This window comes from Botryllus schlosseri, chromosome 11 (assembly GCF_051294905.1).
Source record: "Botryllus schlosseri isolate E-star chromosome 11, Bs_hap1, whole genome shotgun sequence".
NCBI classification, from domain to species: Eukaryota; Metazoa; Chordata; class Ascidiacea; order Stolidobranchia; family Styelidae; genus Botryllus; species Botryllus schlosseri.
Genome location: NC_137246.1, coordinates 549,200 through 569,849, shown reverse-complemented (window position 1 = coordinate 569,849; position 20,650 = coordinate 549,200). Strand labels below are relative to the sequence as shown.

At 39.6% G+C, this 20,650-nt stretch overlaps 2 protein-coding genes across 5 annotated transcripts in view; one reads left to right on the top strand and one right to left on the bottom strand.

Moving 5' to 3' along the window:
* The window catches only part of LOC145449611 (mitogen-activated protein kinase-binding protein 1-like), a 30,955-nt gene extending 27,163 nt beyond the window's left edge, over nt 1-3,792 (bottom strand). Inside the window, exon 1 of the mRNA XM_080328003.1 lies at nt 3,544-3,792. Within this exon, the coding sequence (XP_080184129.1) occupies nt 3,544-3,654 (111 nt within the window). The 5' untranslated portion in view covers nt 3,655-3,792. The remainder of the gene's footprint in view (nt 1-3,543) is intronic.
* Nucleotides 3,793-9,368: 5,576 nt separating this feature from the next.
* Nucleotides 9,369-20,650, top strand: part of LOC145449493 (actin-6-like) — a 32,868-nt gene continuing 21,586 nt past the window's right edge. Inside the window, exons 1-3 of one of the 4 annotated variants that reach the window (XM_080327869.1) lie at nt 9,369-9,614; nt 18,026-18,112; nt 20,048-20,536. In XM_080327869.1, coding sequence (XP_080183995.1) covers nt 9,503-9,614; nt 18,026-18,112; nt 20,048-20,536 — 688 coding nt within the window. In that variant the 5' untranslated portion in view covers nt 9,369-9,502. Of the gene's footprint in view, nt 9,615-14,045; nt 15,765-18,022; nt 18,113-20,047; nt 20,537-20,650 lie in introns of those variants that run through there. The other 3 variants (XM_080327868.1, XM_080327871.1, XM_080327870.1) reach the window with 3 other exon arrangements.

Genomic DNA, 20,650 nt, shown 5'->3' with positions numbered 1-20,650 from the left:
ATCATTTGTGATCACTAGAGACAAAAGACTTTTTCAGACGCGGTAATGATATAACAAAGACTTTTTCCATGTCCTCACAATATCCGTCCATTGTTTCTTTAACTCACAAGGATAACTGTCAACACTTTTTCCACGCTAATGTAATGATATTTTCGACGAGTGTTGTGATTATGACGCTATAGTGGCTATTCAGGGCAGTTTACATCAAGTTTATATTCATGAATGAATGTCCTCTACCCTTGCCAAGACGTAAGCCCATTATCCCAAGGAATCAAACTGGTAGCCTGCCAGGTCATTTGCATGGCCCGCGATCGATTGAGTTCGTTTTTCTGATGAAAGCTCAATACTAGTTGGTAAACACGAATTGTTCCTTTACACAACATGTATCCGAGTCGGCTGCACAACATTTGAGCAAGTGACACAATAAAAATAAAATTCAGCAGACGACACTTGACCACAGACTTGGACAACAATATAATTCAAGTTGCATAATTAGACTAATTAGAACGAAATGTCGGGAATCTAATTCTAATTTAATTTGTCAAATTTTTCTATGATTTCATTTCAATTCTAGTCTAGTTTTTGGTTTTTCTGAAAATGCTACAGGAGAACTGTAGCCTAGTCGGTAGTGCAAAACGAGCCATGCTCGTTGAACAGACAGAAGCTTTAAATGAAATAAGTCTGATTTGATACAAACTAAAATTGATTGAATTTCCAAGTTTTTCGGAATTCAGTAATTCTAATCTAATTTGGAATAAACTGTGTAGGTATATAGATCTCCAATTCTATTTTCATTTAGAAAAAAACTAAAAACCCACATGCCCCCCCCCCCCAAGTCGAATGTTCATCTCAGTCAGCTCTTTCAGTCAGCAAAAGACAAAAACAGTTTATTGCATGCTTTGCATAAATTCCGTCATAAATACTTTAGCAGTTATCGGCCAGCTGTGTTGATCAATGTCAGCAAATTAAAAAATTTTTCATTTAATTGTCTTTATAAGAAGGAAGCTGACATGCGTAGCACAGGGTTAATGCAGTGCTTCCCAAACAGTGTCCAAACTGTCACCTGGTATGAGAAGCCCCCTGATCAATTTTCTCTATGATGGTGATTTAAATAACTTGGGAAGTATAACCATCTTACGAATATGATGTAATTCAAAGGCTCATAAGATGACTCTGACACAGACCTAAATTAATCCAGGATTAGTGGCCTACATCAACTTTTGATGGCATAGGCTAAGGCTGGCTAACATATATATATATATATTGATACCCTTCGTTGATTTATTCGGCTATGTAATCAAACACCAGCATATCAGTTTAGCTGCATTTATTTTAGATTAGGATGGCTGTCGAGTTTGTAGGGAACCTATACGTAGTAACAAACCACACTATCTTGTGGTGCGAAATTAGCAACAACTGGACACCTCGGACAACTGCATAACTGCATTCATCCTACCTATGGTACAACTCAGGATCTGCCAATGGTAAAATGAAGAAAAATCATCATGAATGGAACTCCGGCAATTGTATTTAGTGTCACCTATATCATCATTAATCAGTATTTCTCCTGATTACCATAGTAATAGAAAATATTACACAAGCACTCTGAAGAAAATTTGATTTTGACCTGTCGTGGGTATGGATCGGTGGATACAAAATTTTCAAGTCGGCAGATATGTATACAAGAGAAGTAAATTTATTTCTTCGACAAAGTTGAAGGGGTAGCTTACACAATTTTATGTTGTCTGCATACAAGCAGCAATTGCTGTTTTGACTTATCCTAGACTACTTCCATGAAGCTGTATTTGGCATGATAACTATGTTTAGAACTACCGCTAACTATACAGGGATCACAACTTCAGTCTGAGGATGATATTAGAGAGGCATTGTCACTCATAATTCCAGATTTGAACATGCACGGTTGCACACCTATAAAGAAACCGCTGCTGCCTTTATAATGTGAGGTGTTATAAATGTTCAATTGGGTACAGGTATGTTATCATAGGCTATCTAAAGCTTGAATTCGTAAATAGGTTTGTGGTAATTTGATCAGTGGGCTAAAAAGATTGGTAAACACTGGTTTAGTACAAATAAACATGTTCTGTTTGGGACTAGTCAATCCCAACAATGTAATTATCTTGAGATCATTGACAGGTAGGCCTACAATTTGAAAAGAACATAAAAATTGGGCCGAGGCTTGACAGATTTTAAAAGCCATTCGGCATAATTTGTTCTGATCAGATCTATGTATTATAGAGCTAACTTTCCATCAATTGGCCACACTCATTTTCATATTTGAATAATATATTCATATTTATTTCTGAAGCTTTCCGGCTGACACTCATCAGGGGATACCGTCAGCAATAATACGAGCATTCAAATAACTATGGTATGTTTAACAACAATCAGTATCGCTAATTATGACTTCACACAGACTATATACAAATGTCACAAATAGCGATATTGATTGTTGTTGAACATATTTATTTGCTCGCCTTATTGCTGACGGTATCCCCTGATGAGTGCCAGCCGGAAAGCTTCGGGAATAAATATGAATATATATATTATTCAAATGTGTCATGAAGTTCTGCACTTCAAAGCGTCTCTGTGCACACTCATTTTCTCAAGACAGAAGAATCAGTTGCCTTGCTACAACTAGCCAAGTAGCCATGCCATACTAGTTGAAGTTGGTAACAGGTCATTTATATCCACTAGCCAAAACGTTGTTGCTATAATAGGCAGTTGTTGTTGAAATAGGGAGTAACAGTTGCCTAACTGCCTACTAATAATAACAATTGGAATTGTAAAGAAAGGAAGTGACTATCTGAAATGGTTAACTATCTGAAATGGTAATCTGATTGAACCTGTGATAGGAGTCGAAAAGTAGGCAAATATCACAGGTTGGCTACACTATACAAGTCAGACCTAAATGAATACTGTAGAATCGTAGGCCTACATGATTGCTTGGCAATAGCAAATTACATAGTTTGTGAGCTATATCAGGACTGATATCATGGATTCCAGGAACACTCATCACTCACCATGCCCTACACACAGGCTTTTAGATAATTCAATAAAACTTAAAATTACAAAGATTGTTCAGTATCATCAGCATCATTTTATTAAATTTTTATGAAATCAATACACTACAAGATTGCGATATAATGAAAAAATAGGAGGGTGCCGAAACGACTTGGAGTAAACTTTTTAATTTAAATAAGACACCCATCAGTTTTATTAATACTTTTATCATTCCAAATCACCACAAGATTGCAATACAATGAAAAGATAGGAAGGTGTCGAAATGACTAGGCGTAGTCTTTGGAAACAGACACCCACCTGGCCTAGGTGAGGTAAAGAAGAGGCAATGTACAGTTGTACACTTCTACACTATACAAGTATAAAAAGCGAGTAGGCTATCGAAGTTTATAAATACAAAATGCCTGCATGGATACGATGTTTCTGGACTATATTTCCTACGTTAACATCCCCCAATAAGTGAAATTGCGTTAAATCACTCATTATAATACCATTTCATCCCACCTGTTCAGTTATCGGCTTTGACCTTCGGCGATATTTATGTCCCTGAAAGCTTTTCTTCCGTCGCTGAACTAACGGAACTTGCGCAGACGAAGTTTGCTTCTTGTCAGACATATTGGTGTTATTTCCACATGTATTCCCTTCCGGATTCAATGGCTATCCGCGTCATCCATCGTAAACCTGATTTAATGAAACAAAGACCCTTCACCTAAATCAAACCCGCGCCATGTTTTGATTAGCAGAAAATGTTGGGATCATGCCGCCTGTATTGCAGCTGCATGCAAGCGTAAACAATCCAATAGCGACTACTACCGGCACAGTTATCTCGAAGAAATTGCTGCTAGAAGTCGTTGCGCAGGCACTCCAAGTCGGTTTTCATGAAAAAACTTCACCAATTCAATTCAATTTATTGCTACAATTTTCATTATTTCAAGACACCACAAGACTGCGATACAATAAAAGACAGGAAGGTGTCGAAACGACTTGGAGTAGTCATCATAATCAGACACCCACCTGGCCTAGACGATGTAAGAAAGGAGGCATGCACGATTGCACGTGCACGCACAGTCGCACACTGAATGAAAAATGAAAGAAGATATTATATGAGGACAGGTGACAAAAAGGCGGCATGTGTCGGAAGGCGAGGTCGATATGGCAGGTCGTGGTCCGGTAGACTAGAAGATTAACTTGTATTTATTCAGTAGAAATTGTTTGTATTTTGACTTGAATGTTGACACTCGATGACTGTCGGATAGCCAGCCAGATAATGTCCCACAAATGAAGTCCGGCATATTATTTACTTAAAAATTTAAACAGATCAAAACATTACAATATTGCTATGTTTTGAAAAAATAGGAGGGCGTCGAAACGAATTGGAATAGTCTTTTAGTCAGACACCCACGTTAGCCTAGACTAGAGCATGTAAATGTAAATACATGGCATGCACAGCACACACGATGAAAAGACTTAAAAGGGATGTCATCTGGGAATATCATGTTCTGTATTCCAACTGTGATACTGATAACGCTGGTATGTATTTTCCTTATGTAAGTGCACTGTGCACAGACTCAGAGAGGGAAAGGCAAAAAAGCATGGGAGACAGCATCAACATGCGTCACGACACCAATGGCGGTGGTTCGAATCCCGGCTATAGGACAAACTTCTATGTGTCGGAGGTTTATCTGTGCTCCTCATTGCTATCTCGCTGCGCTTGCGGTGTATGAAAAGCCCAGAATGAAAGTGAGCCGAGCCAAGAATCTCCAGCAAAAGGACAAGATACGGTCGCAGTCGCACGAAAACCGCGAGAGTCTGATGATGAAACGAAATTAATGTGCCTGCCGCAATGAGTTGCGAATAAAACATTAACAAATCAAAACCAGTGCATGATGGTTAGCTTAGCGCAGTGTACAATTGTTTTACCGTGGCTTTATGATGTTAGTTGAAAGATATTCACGGATTTTCCTATCTCTTTCCTCATCTTTACATCGCCTAGGCCCGGGTGGGTGGCTGATTTCATAGACTACTGCAAATCGTTTCGACGCCTTCCTATCTTTTCATTGTATCGCAGTCGTGTAGTGTATTGACAAGACGAAATTGTTAATAGTGAATCGAATTGAAATTTAATTAATTAGCAGCGTGTTCACTGTTCAACTTGGGCAAAGCAAACATCGTACCGAGAAAAGAGTCATTCTGGTATCCCCATGAGTATTCTTCCCGCTCCGTATAACGTCACTCCTGTGCTTTGCGCTGTTTTACGGCTTGTATAAAATTGTATGCAATTCAAGTGACCTGCCGTACTCAAAAGGTTCTCCATTCATGTTTTCTTTTCTCGTCACCAACATTGGGATGGAGTTACCCTTTGCAAAACCTACATTACAACTGGGGCTGCATTTAAAACAAAAGTGAATTGTCATTTTATTCCCCGACAGTGAGTCATTTAGCGTATTTGATTCGGGGTTTTTGAATTCCGGTCGGGCTCTTGTACAACATATATACTTTTACGGGATCGTAGTATAGGGTTGCATTTAAAACAATCCTGTTTAAAACAGGGTCCTTTTTTAAAACATGTGTTTTATTGTTTGTTTTTTTTTTAGCCAGGAAGTCGCGAATCTTTTATTGTGACGTCACATTGGATGGACATTGACGATTGTAAATGTAGGGTAAATATGGCTTCTTCGACGAAAAGGGCCTCCGACTACTGTCATAAACAGACCAAAATACATTTAACCAAGGCTACATCGCTATCATCAGAAGACCCATTTCGTATCAATGATCTATATCAGTGGGTCCCAAACTTTTTCGGTGTGAGGGCCAAATTTAGAATTTCAGAGTACGGTCGGGGCCGCACGAATACTACGGCTATGAAACGGACCCAAACAGTCATCATGGCTATTTCGGAGTAGTTATATTGCCCAGGCGAGATCTCAAAACTGTACACTGTTTACCGCTACTTATCTGCTGCATTGGATGTCCGTTGAATGAATCAGCTTTTCTCGCCTAAACGCGCGAAGCGCGAGAAATTTCTTTAGTTTCATGACTGAATCGGTCAATATGATCGGGAATTGCATATATTGCTATCAAATTTCATCCTGTCTCTGTTCACGCAATCTGATTTACCGGTAGAGCTGAGTGAGGTGTGTTTGAAAAGGTATAGGCCCCCTCAATAGTAATTAAACATCTCTTGTGGTATACCCGTTGGCAGGAACGTAACAGCACTTCGTCAGAACCCCGGGCTCCCATAGGGTGATAAACTGACCCCGCATCACGTTGTTCGCTTTTGCCACGAAATTAAAATTGTAGCCTACTGTTTAGTGAGACAGCGCGACGCGCGAATATTTCGATAATTCATGATAAAATGGTTGAATAAGATCGGGAATTGCATGGTTGTCCTCTTCGCCCACTTAATCAGATTTACCGGTAGAGCTGAATGAGAGGTGTCTTTGAAACTGCATACCCGTAAAATTAAACATCTTCGGGTGGGCGGAACCCTAGGTATGACTTCGTTACATGATGTTATTTTGTGACCTCCTGTCTGCTTTATCAAAAAATGTAGAATTGCCCAAACCTACTAAACTGAAAGATCACACGATTTCAGATTGGTATTTCTTCACTGGCATATAATTTTCTTTCCTGCGGGATGGTATTTGTCTTGTGAGGTTTAGATTGCCAAGACAAGAACATTCGGCGCCAGTCATTTAGGTGCCTATATGGACAATTAATCCTATCTGTATTTTGTATATATAACGCGGTTTTTGGTATTTCGAAGTTTTTGGTCAGGATAAAAGCAGTCCTTCACGGCCAAGGCTTTCTCGCTGCCGATCGTTGATAGACTTCTTGGAGTTACCTGGTACATGGCCTAAAACTTTATATGTCTTGGTGACTTGTGGTGCGGTCATGGCCAACGCTGATATGCCCATTTCTATAAATCTTGCGTATTTTTTCTTGGGGAAGAGTTCCCAATAATCAAGATATGTGACGAATTGAAATCGCGCACAGCGCAAATTTTTTTTGAAAAAGTTGCATAAATTGTCAAAAAATACTCTATAATTTATGCTAATTCACGAAATAATTTTGAGCCCCTTTCGAAATCGCCCCCCTCAATTGGGGGGTTTGGGGTGCGGCAGTTACGGCCCTGACTATAGGACTATACCAATTGTGCTGCTTTTAGCCGGCTAAGCAGTAAGCATCTCGGCGTATTCAACCGTGAGTCACGTGTTGCACATCTAGTCATCATAGGGTTAACATGCGTCCTCTTTTAAGATGATTTGTCCTCTTTTTTGATTTTTTTTAAAGTGTCCTCGGAGGACGCCCAAATGTCTTCTTTTTTGAGATTTTGTCTTCTTTTTTGGGGATTTTGGTTACATATAGGGCCAAATTCGACTGATATACATTAAGTCAGCACTAGGAACGCTACGGCGGCTATTTTGGGGGCTGGACCGGAAAGTTTACCTTTTTTTTCAGTCAACCGCCTGTTAATCTGAAAGAAAAACTGTATTTTCCGGGAGTTGAGCCTCTTTTTCTGTTTTAGTCAAGCGACCACGAAGTGGGAAAAATTTACCATTTTTTCAGGATTTTCCTCCGGTTTTGAAAGTCATCAATACCTATTTATATCTATAGCTACTGCTTGTTCAACTGGAAAGTTAGTGCACATTGCATTGAAACAGCAGTGACGTAACGTTAGCAGTCTATACTCACAACTTTTCTGCAATTCTATAATTAAAAACTACAGAGGCCAAGCCAAGCAAGAGTATTTTATAAATATAAATTTTATTTTTTGTCATAAATCGATATCTTAATATATTTTGGGGGCCGCGCTTGGGAATCACTGATCTATATCTACTTGCTATAACTGTGGAACGACATGAACATGAAAGGCATGAAATATACTTTCCGCTTTTTTGTATTTTTTTTTCTAAAATTACGAGTATTATACGTTGAGTTCAAATCATAGTTTCAGTTCTTTTGTATGCAAAACATTCATGTTGAAATATAAAAGCAAGTCTACCTATGCCTTATATTTTCCGAAAATAAAGCTATACGCTATATCTATATGGCACTTTTACGATCTGCCATATTTTTCATTAACGTTTACTAATCGCGCAAAATGTTACAGCCGTATCCGACGCAACTTGTCAGTATTGCCTTATAATATGGGGCCTTGCCATGATATTCTCTAAAACGGGGTGTTTGAGTAAACAAATAATTACTATTGCATTCCATATCTACACCATCATTTACATCCCATGATATGGAAGACTGCTTATTCCGTCAAAAATTAACACCTCCTGGGATGCATCAATATGAATCAAGCTCTCTACACCTTCCTCATAGCTCAATTTGCAGCTTTTGACAGTCCATGCGAACGAATTACGATTGTTTTCAAAACTACTCACTTACTATATTAGATTTAAAGTCAGTCAATTCTACTTCTACTTCAAGTAGTTTTAGATTTCTTATGAAATAAGTACTTCTACTCGTACTTGAGTAGATTTTTCCGTGACTTCTTCTACTTCTACTTGAGTAGGCCTACTTTGACCACCTCTGTTAGCATCGTATACGATACGTCGACTATAATGGGTGCAAATCGTCCGTAGGCTTATACTACATGTTTTTCGAAAGTATTTACACAATTATGGCATCTTTATACAAGGTTTGAAAAAAAAGACAATTTTTTTAAATGCACTTTTTAAAAACACTGTTTAAGACATGTTTTAAACAAAGTGTTTTAAAACACCAATTGTTTTAAATGCAACCCTACGCTGGACAATGAGAAAATGCCCAAGAACTTGTTGATAAGCATTCCTAACGAGCTTTCGATTCCAAGCGAACTTCTATTGTAGCACTTTAGGATTTGAAAATTTCTTAGTTTCAGTGAGATTGCGAATCGCCATTTTTCCGAAACCGGATTAAGATTGGGACCTACCTGAAATCTCTAATAACACCTAACACCTAATCTCTAACACCGTGCGCGGGGCCTACGATACTTAAGTATCGTAGGCCCCGCCGTGCGTCTTTCTAAGGGATTTTGCATCGTAAGCGAATTATAGGACTCATTCGATTATGGTACCATTTACGAAACCAATTTAGAGGGCTTGAAGTTTTATTGCTCAAATCAGTAACAGGACTTCGAATATATCTAATCAATCGATCTCTTATCAGACCGCTACGATTCCTAGCTGCCATTCCCGCACATTTTGCGATATTTAGTTGAGCTTTGGGTGTTGATATGCTGCCCTCCTGTCATTTCTTTGTACAGTCACCGACCTTAGCCGTCAAAACAATCGAAATCAGCTGACTTGCGCAATGCCTCGAACGAGAGAAACGGATATCACTCAGCAAGCATCGAGTGTTCTCGCTCAAGGCAGTTAGTAGGTGATTCTTAGCTAAAGCGGATCTGGACACTGTTGTAACTCGACAGCTAACGCGGAAGAGCGTGTATACATTGTAAAGTTAACTTTTCAAAATGTTGGAAGGATTACGGTTCCCTCGTGATTTACTAGTCGGAATCGGGGCTGCCGTGATCACTTGGGTACTTTGGAAGCGCTTCAAGACAAAGCACGGATCAAGTCATGAACGTAAGCGTGTTGATTAAAACAGTTAGTCCGCTGTTTTTCCAATGAAATGTATTTCGTCATTGTACGTCAATTCTCATGTATTTGGGATACGTTAGGAAATAGGCATGGGAGCGGTGGCTTGATACTTCAATCGGTTCCCTCGCAATTTCCGTGGTGATGCCATTGGGAATTCATAGGTTTGTTCGGAGTAGACAGCTAAAACGCATAACCCGAATTTGACCAGGATCACGTCTCGTGAGTCATGATTGAGCATGATTTCAGTGACGCGTAATGCGATAAAGTTTCAAAATGATACTTGATTTATTTCAATTCAGTGTCAGTATCAGTGACTGTTTATAATTATTAATTTCGTCGTTTCAAAACACCACAAGATTACGATACAATAAAAATATAGAAGTTGTCGAAACGACTTGGCGCAGTCTTTGAAATCAGTCACTCACCTGCGCCTAGCTATAGGCGATATAAATAAGAAATATTCACACTGGATGGAAAGAAATGATAGATGACATAAGACGACTCGTGATGAAAATGAATGTCGACAGACGAGGTGGATACTGGATATGTCAAATCTAGGTCTGGTGATCTTGAGGTCTGAATAGTATCTATTGAATTCAATTATCGAGCTCATAGTTCAGTTATAGAATCAAGGTGTGACTGATACTTTGATGTATCATATTAATGTTTTACATACAAAAAATAAATTTACTTTCTCCATTAATCTTTCCATTTGTGTTTTGCTGTTTTTGAGTGGTTCAAGTGCTTCTGACACCAAGCACTCAGTAATCGCTTTATACAAAATCGATTTACTAGATTTGCGACCAAGCATTATAGGGAGGCTTATGTATCTCGTAAGCACCAACCGCGAACGTTGTTCAATATTTGCTGTTGCAGACGACTGTATTATGATGATATTTACATGATCCTTGGTATTACCGCTGTAACTCGGTGTCATATAAGTGTCACTGTTGCGCGAGTTGAGTCTCTGCCTCTATTATTCTCTTTTTGGGTGAACGGAGAACAAATACAATTAAGGATCTCGTTGCCGTAATCGAGCTTTCACGAATGATTGGGATTGAATGCCGTGACACAAATTTGTGCGGACAAATACGTTCGACCTCTACGCGCCATCTGGGGTTGAAATGAAAGTCTATCTCGTTGCCGTAATCGAGCTTTCACGAATGATTGGGATTGAATGCCGTGACACAAATTTGTGCGGACAAATACGTTCGACCTCTACGCGCCATCTGGTTGAAATGAAAGTACTTTCAGATGGCGCGTAGAGGTCGAACGTATTTGTCCGCACAAATTTGTGTCACGGCATTCAATCCCAATCATTCGTGAAAGCTCGATTACGGCAACGAGATAGACTTTCATTTCAACCCCAGATGGCGCGTAGAGGTCGAACGTATTTGTCCGCACAAATTTGTGTCACGGCATTCAATCCCAATCATTCGTGAAAGCTCGATTACGGCAACGAGATCCTTAATTGTATTTGTTCTCCGTTCACCCAAAAAGAGAATAATAGAGGCAGAGACTCAACTCGCGCAACAGTGACACTTATATGACACCGAGTTACAGCGGTAATACCAAGGATCATGTAAATATCATCATAATACAGTCGTCTGCAACAGCAAATATTGAACAACGTTCGCGGTTGGTGCTTACGAGATACATAAGCCTCCCTATAATGCTTGGTCGCAAATCTAGTAAATCGATTTTGTATAAAGCGATTACTGAGTGCTTGGTGTCAGAAGCACTTGAACCACTCAAAAACAGCAAAACACAAATGGAAAGATTAATGGAGAAAGTAAATTTATTTTTTGTATGTAAAACATTAATATGATACATCAAAGTATCAGTCACACCTTGATTCTATAACTGAACTATGAGCTCGATAATTGAATTCAATAGATACTATTCAGACCTCAAGATCACCAGACCTAGATTTGACATATCCAGTATCCACCTCGTCTGTCGACATTCATTTTCATCACGAGTCGTCTTATGTCATCTATCATTTCTTTCCATCCAGTGTGAATATTTCTTATTTATATCGCCTATAGCTAGGCGCAGGTGAGTGACTGATTTCAAAGACTGCGCCAAGTCGTTTCGACAACTTCTATATTTTTATTGTATCGTAATCTTGTGGTGTTTTGAAACGACGAAATTAATAATTATAAACAGTCACTGATACTGACACTGAATTGAAATTAATCAAGTATCATTTTGAAACTTTATCGCATTACGCGTCACTGAAATCATGCTCATCCTCCGTATACCGGTTCGCAGAAATACAGAGAAACGTAGTGTGGCAAATGTGATATTCTCAAACCGTTATGAACTATATCCGTTCTAGATTGGCTAATGACTTCACTTTATTACGAAAACCAACTTAGTCCATATATACTCGTCCAATGCACTATCAATTCACGCCTATAACAAATATGTTACAGTCACTTCATTTCACTATAAAAACAAACATCGTCCAAACTATCTTCGTCTAAGGCTGTAGTTGTTTTCAAACTTTTTAGAGCGCGACCCAAAAATTGTACTACAACACCTGATCCAAGCCCCACACATCGAAAGATATGCATTTCTAATTTTAATGTGCTACGTTTTTACTGGTATATATATAAATATATAAAGGGAAGGTGCAGGCGGAAGTTGTACGCTGCACAGTCTATGAAACTCGATTCATTTCAAAAATTATTGATTGAGTCAAGTCGTTTTCACTGAAAGTTTTTCTTCGTGTTATTCTTAATGCACGGTACTTTTTGACTCTACGCTACGCATATAACAATGGTTTCAAATTTTCCACCCGATTTCTAGTCACAAACTCCCTGTAGCAAATTTACAAGCTTGCTGATCCCTGAATCTTTGGAATTGGTGATTGTTTTACAAAAAAAGCTCCGAACATCAATGTGCGCCCGCGTAGCGTTTTCTATAGTTTTGTAATCCAGTACACCGCATTTTATCTGCTAAGGCAGTAACTGATGGCAAGCTACTTGGACTGGGATATCGGTGGTTTAACCTCTGCCCTCTTAAGTTATCCCCGCAAGTTACAACTTTCCAGAGGAACCAAATATCACGCAAATCTTACTATTACATCAAACCGACTTTCGTAATACGGACGGACACATTTTATATGACCGATAAATATTGTAGTAACTACGTTTCCGTGCATATCATATATCTGATACGGTAGTTAATACGACAACGGACGAAGGTCGCGCGAAGAAGTTGAGCAAATACTACATGCGGATACGGTACGTCGTACGTTGAACGATCCCAAATATACACCCCAAGCGCCACATACTTTGGTAACCACTGGTCTATACGCTCATGCAATTGCACGCCAATAGCAAATCAACGAGTGACGTTAAAATAAATGGTTCACTGTCAGAAGCGTTTTGCTTCGCTACTCTATTCGTGTTGAAATCACATCTCTTCTCCCAGTTCATTTTAAATGCCCCATCTTGATGTGTTGAAAGGAATGAGGGCTTCCATACAGGGTTTTGCGACCAAACTGCAGATACCGGATATACAGACAAAGTTCGATATTTTTCTACGTCTATTCAAGGAGCTATTACTTGCAGGGAGAGAGAGAGAGATATGATATTCTTTTTCGCCTGCACCATCGAGATGCTTTGACGACGGAGTTGCGATACGGCCGTGAGGTCATCTAGTCTGCGCCCCCAATTTGTTTCTCCTCCATGCCATCCGTGATTGCTGAGCGCCTAGCAGGATAGCTGCGGATGCCAATTTTCGAGTCTTTGGTATGACCCGGCCGGGGATCGAACCCACGACCTACCGATCGAGAAGCCGGAATTACTTGCAGGGCATCGATAGTGTTCTTTACATGAGAGTTTCTCCATCTTCAGGTCACTCCAGGAAGCGTAGATCCGAAGCTTGAATTTCTTTGAGATCGCGCATGGCATTCGTTCACGGCAAAGCATCAATGATCTCATAGTGTTGATGGATTTATCGAAATCCCCCTCGCTAATCAAATGTGCCGGATTTAAAATAATCTTTCTTGGATTCCGTTGATGTTTTTGAAGTTTATCCATTATCCACACACTTGGCTCATATAACATCATACAACTCGCCCTACACTTCACATTAAAATGAATGCCAGCGTCTTAGAGTTGATGGACACAAAGAAATATGTTTACGTCGACACAAGTTTACTTCACACCCCCAACAAACAGAAAATCTCTGACGCAGACCTCATAAATCGCGAAAGCTGTAGGTAAATGCGTGTGAGGAAACCTTTGCGGTATGATATATCTAAAAATATTTATTTCATGATATCTTTTCATCAAAATAACACATACATTTCCGTAAATATTCTATTCTCGTCAATTGAATAATATATTCACATTGAAATGAGCCCGAATATATTCCACTGACACCGGTCAGGGGTAATCGCTAGAAAATGGTAGAGAATTAAAAAAAAACATTGGATAAACAATCTTGTCAGTAGTATGAGGTCGCCGGCAAGAAATTATTTGATTGTATGTATAATTGTATATTGATGTCCTGTATCTCCAATAGTATATTTACAGCAGAAATCACTCGCCGGTAGATGTCAGTATCGATCCTCTCTGTCGGAATATACGTGTGGTGCAAATTCCTATTGACGATTGACGAGTTGATTTCTTCGCATTATTACTATTTTGTGAATTTCTCGAGACCGGGCTTATTTACACACAGCAAATGCATCACCTACTTACGCGATATTGGACGTATATGCATCACAACGAGAGATGTACTCGCAAACATTGGAACAGGCAACTGGAATTAATAATAATCACATCAGGATTGATTGTGACGTATCATTCTCTGCTACAGTTATACTGAAGTTGGGTATACTACTGTACGATGTACGTCGACATAATTATTATCCAATTACAGTATGTCTTCACAATCCTAGCTACAAACCCTGCTAAAATTTCCAGCTTTTTCCAAATTATATTAAAATGAAAATTACAATCGTATCACCAAATATGACGTCACCGGGACCCCTTTGCTGAACGACATTGGTAAGGACGTTCATTCAGGTCTTGAACGGCCCAACCTAAATTTTTAGGTCATGCCGTTTGGATGTATATAGTTTCGGATTCTCGGGGTGCGCTCTTGCGGTGATATATTATCATTTTACGATGTTACGCCAGTTACGGTGACTAGAGTTTAATTGGCAATTTAAATCTTTGCCTCTGCGAAAAGGCGAGCGAATCCCACTTCATACATCTACAAATACAACCTTATAACAACTATTCTGTATCGGTGAATGTCAAGGAACGCGTACGCATCCTACGCTAGCCTTGAGAAATTCGATGTTGAACTTTATCACCGCGCAGTAAATAACGTCACTTTAAACACCCGAACAGATGCTGAAGCACCTGTTGAATTAGCAAGGTAGCGGCGGCCAATTGAAACCTAATACGGTGACATCTTCTAATGAAATCCATTCATACGCGATTCATAAATCACGTTGCTGAAGCTAGGATAGGAAACTAGTTTGTTTGGTCTGAATACACGGGCCAGGCGTGAACGTTCTCTGAAACTGTACTGGGTTTGAAACTTACAGATAATCGGGTAGTATTTATTAGCTTTGCTTATCTCAAAGTGCTTTAACCTACGAATGCGAAATCAAGGCTGTATGAGCAAACAGGCGTGACAAACCGTGCCTGCGGCTGTGTTCACCTTTTTTTTTTACAATTTCGCGATTTTTCAAAGCGTTTCGGCCGATAACAGCGTTGGCCTTCGTTGAGCCTCGCTGCATGCGTAAAACGTACGTATTTCCCCGAGGCCTTGTCTCTTGTTGCTCGGCTATTTAGCAGATTTAGCGCCAGGACCGTGTTAATTTACTGGGATTGTATCACGTGCAGGGGAAGTTAAGCTTGGTAGAGATTCTTGGACATACAGAACTTCAATATACTACTTAAGTTAAGCTTTATTGAAGGCGGATTGCCCACTGCCAAGTTTATCATTATAGGTAACTGATTGTATGCAGTGATCTTAGTGGCGAGTTATTGCTATGTTGTACTTGAAAACTGTTGGTCGATAGAATGAGCTGCTTTGACGCACAAAAATTTTTAAGTCGCGTATGCTGCTCGTGTGGATCTAAGGACTCTAACGATGGCGAAGGTATGCAGTATTCCTGGCTTGTGGTGTTAATGATGTAACTTCACGCTTAGGCAGATAGTTCTATATTCGTGCGAAGGGAATGGCTTCTTATTGTCGCGTATCTTTGTTTTGCGCGCGAGCAAATTTTAAAGACAATGGCTTTTGTGTCTTGTGAATATGACCATTATTATTAACCACACCTCCAAATCGGCTTCGTAGTACCCGATATTACATTGTACGGAGAATCGAATTACCCGATTATTCCTATAATTTTTATGAACGCATATGTTTGTAAATATTTGATTGGATAAGTCAAACTGCTGGATCGATTTGAGGTGCTTGTCATGCATTGATTGCAACTTGCGCTCATGTGATTTGTTCATTTCGCGAAAAAAACTCGACCGCCGTAGATTCAACGCACGTTTAAAATCATCGGAATTTGATATCTGCACGCTTAAGTTACTTTAGACTACTTATCGAGTCTACGTTATTTGGATGTACTGTGACTCAAGTCTCCTATAAAAACAAACGCGAATAATTTGTAACAGCTATAGCAGTGTGCCCCAAACTGTGTGTGTGGGGGGGGGGGAGGGGGGTGTTAGCGGCTACGAATTGTGCGATTGGGGGATGGCGCTGAGAGAAAAAGGAGTCGATATGCACTATAGAAATCAGTGTGGGAAATTCATTAATTAATACCTATATTTGTGCACAAAAAAGAGACAGATGAATATGATGGTCACGTCGCTCGCAGTCGTACAAGGCGTATTCAATCTGAAAATGTCACCTACGCTCTACATAGTTGTTCATTGGCATGTGATATTATGTTTTCTAATGTTTTCTAAAAAGTAGCGAACAGAATTTCTAGCAAGCGAGGCTTATTGAACAGTGAACACACATTTATAAGCGCCTGCGTGCTGTGCAGTGTGCAACTGTGCATGTGCAACGAGTAACTTGCTGCATCGCAATGAAGTACAATGACATTTGAATGAAATTGGCTTGCACGATTTTATACCTCGTTAGTGCGTGTCCTGAGATTTCTACCGAGTTGTGACCTTGACATAACTTGTACCGTGCAAAGAAGGCCATAAGCGCCAACGTCGTTCGTGTAAGCTTGTAAGCAATAAGCCAAGCAACTTTGTATTGATGTTAGGTTGTAGAGGCCCGTGTAGTACCTGGGTTATTGGCTGAGAGGGCGTTGTGTGAAAATAGTTTGGGAAATACTGAGGTATAGCATCGACAAACGGTGATGTGTAATACTGTTCTTGAAACCTTGCGCGAATCACATAGTAGTATAACACAAATATTCATTTTCACCGAATCGTTATTGTAAACTTTCAGATAAGATACGCTGTTTGGCCTCATATTAAATACTTTTTATTAATTTTATAGTAGATTTTATGATATCGATACCAATAAACAAGACCTTCCAAGTGTATAAATCGTATCTGGTATCACTTCATAATGTATTAGTCTTTTGCTTGTTACTGTTGCTTATGTCTCACCAACTGGAGAATGCGGCTGAATGCGGCACGAGAACGCATCATATATTGCCAATGATGCGAACAACACACCATTCCATGCAATGCATTTCGTATTGCTTTGCATTGCTCAAGTATATCTGCATAATCATTCTGTGCGATGAGGGATATTGGTATGTAATTCGTGAACCGTGAAATGGTGAAATAAACTGGTTTTATGATACTAGCGTCGTTATGAATCACATCAATACAGACCGAATAGCAGGCAGATGCACTGTATCTGTTACATCGTAGACTCCGGTTATAGCTTTACATCATATGAAACTCAGAAACTGTGCGCTTTGGCATCGCCAATGACTTTGCGGCATCTTATTTGAATGAAGTGTCTGTCATCTCCCTTTGCGGCTGAACCGCCGCGATTTAGAATTAAAGATCATTCTCCGCAGTATGTGATTAATAATACTCAAATTTCAATAGACTTTAGGACGTTAGACTGCGCTATACCTTGAACTAGAAGCCTATTCCCGAGAAGGTAAATCCAACTCCCAGATTCGGCTGAATGTTACCCGTTATAGCCTAATCGCGCCGTTTCAGCTATTCCGTATTTGGTATATCGCCATATCGATCCTGCTAAGTGTTGGCAAATTTTAAATGTTGTGGTAACAGAAAGGCTAAACACGATCACTTGCATTTGGGATGTCTGTTGTAGGATTATCATTGAAGTAGTAATGCACCTCGAAACATGACAACAAGATGTTCAGTCGCGATTGAGCCCAGTCTGATATTGTCATTCCTTTTCAGTAGAAATAACGAAGATATCGACCAAGAACTCGTTGAGCGACGCCACATTCCAATCGAAAGAAACCAACGGACATAAAGAATATAGCAGAGGTACAACTCTATCAGTATTTTAACTGACGACTCCGCCTTACTACCTGAATCTGATAACTACAAAATTTTTAGCTCTTCCAAATTATATTAAAATAGAATTACTGAATTAGCTATAGAGCAGTGGTCGGGAACCTTTTTCGACCGAAGAGCCATATTGGCCCAATAATTTCAATTGTAACTCCCAAAGAGCCATACATGTCAATGATCTGTTACGTCACAATTGAACATCCGTGGCGTATTGGTAGCCCTAATATCAGGGATTCCTAGTGTGCGCCATATTTTTCTGCCCACATGAGCAGGTGGAACCAAACATGGTCACTACAGCAGTACATACTACATACCCACCGTGTGATACGTCAGTGACGTGGGGTAAGGGGAGGCAAGTGAAGCAGTGCCTCAGATGTCGTCAGGGATGAGTGAGGGAAAATTGTGAACTTTCCAATGGTTATTGTCATCTTCTATCGATGTTTATGAATGACTAGATTTTAAACATTCTTATTCCCAAAATCACGGAATTTTCATATTTATTGTTCTAAAATAAAGCGCGAAAGGGGAGGTAAGGCTCAGACGAGGCCTTACCTGCGACAGCGCAACTCATCGTAAATAGCTTGGAATTTATAATCGCTAATATTAATCAGATGTAATTGTCGCGCTGATTCTGAAAATCTAAGTATTGATCGACTTCTAAAATATTCGGCGTTATAACGTAACGTTGCGTTACACACCTTACGAGGGTGCTAGAAAGCTACTAACCAATCAAGAAAATGGATAGCTATGGCGTTGTTTTTAATTTGAATTCGTTATTGTGAACGTCACTTCAAAGGCATTATAGCGCTCGGTGTAGATCAGGAAAACAATGTGTATTTGAAAACTGCATTGTACAACAAGTGTCACCCCGTCTGCTATTCTCTTTCGTCAATCACGGTATCGTGCAATCCACAATTTCTAGGTGCGCGGTGTGGGTATAGATCGAATTCGCGAGTGGTTTTTGGTCGCTGGTGCGACAGCAACTTAAATTGTGGATTTTGAAAAGAGGGCGGTACGAGCCCTTGACCGAGATACCCCACTGTCTTGGCCTCTCAAAGACATGTCCATTGTCCATGCTGCCACGAGAATAATTAATCTCGCCCTCATGAAAATTTACAATAAGTTGCTGCAATATTGATAAATTATTGATAAAAATTTCTCAAAGAGCCATATCTTATACCCAAAAGAGCCATATATGGCTCGCGAGCCATAGGTTCCCGACCACTGCTATAGAGATTACATTACATTTCGGAATAGAAATATCAAGTTCACTTCATATCAAATCAGAGGTCCATAGACCGAGCCAGACTTGAAAAACTAGATAATTCTAGTGCTTAATTAGAATAATTAGAGCGTAAGACCGTTAATGCAATTCTAATCTAATTTGTGAATTGTTTCTTTGCCCTGATTTTAATTCTAATCCCATTTTTGTTTCTTCTGAAAATGCTACAGGAGAACTGTTGTGCGAAACGTGCCTAGCGTGCTGTATTGGCATCTACCATTCTCAGGCTTATGAGTAGGTCTATGAACTCCGGTCTTATATACACTGAACTTGATTGAATGTCCAAGTTTTCGCGAATTGTAATCTAATTAAAAACAACTGTGTAGCTATAATTCTAATTCTAATCTAATCTGAAAAATGTAGTTATAATTCCAATTTTAGTCTGATTAGGAAAAGCTGAAGACCAAGATTGACTGATTTCGCATTCGCACCGTGTAGTTAGCCTGTAGCGTTTTCAGGAAACGTGATATTAGGTTAGAATTAAAATAATAGCTTAACAAGATTTCACTAGAATTATATCAGAGTTAGATTACCGGCATTTCATATAAATGAATCAAACAAGACAACTAGAATTATGTAGTTGTGAAGTCTCAAGTGTGCTTACTGCTACCGTGTTGACCTTACAGAATCAACGGGCAATGGAAACGATAATCCCGCTTATCAAGACGATGATATCACCGGTGAAGAGATCGTCTGTAAATCCCCAGGTGACAAAACAGTCCGCGAACAGCCACGATTCAATTCGTCGATAGCGTACGAGCGACAGGTCAGCGATGTGTCGAATCTCAGCGATTTCGCGCCGCAAATCGGCAAGGAACTTTCCGAAATGGTAATGGAAGGACTGGAGCGCTCGTGCTCTAGCGTTAGCACGGTCAAGCACTTGGAAAGGTCTTTTCACGGACGCGAACCGGATGCGGCATTCCCGGAAACCGGGGAATCCGGATTATCGGACTCTTCCGAGCCAGTAGTGTTATGCGAAGATTCGAAAGCCCAAATTCGGGTCGATGAAATTAAGGATATACCCGGAGTTGTTGAACCTTTGGATACGTATCAACCAACATCACAAAATGTGAAAGACGCGTCTACTTCGAAGGACCCTTCTGATAAAAATCTTGGTACGTACGTTTTAGATATGATTCTAGCAGAGGTCAGTGGCAAGAGTATTTATACTTTTCGAAGTTCTTCAAATAGATTTTGAATACTTGCACTACTTCATCAAGTGTAGTTAT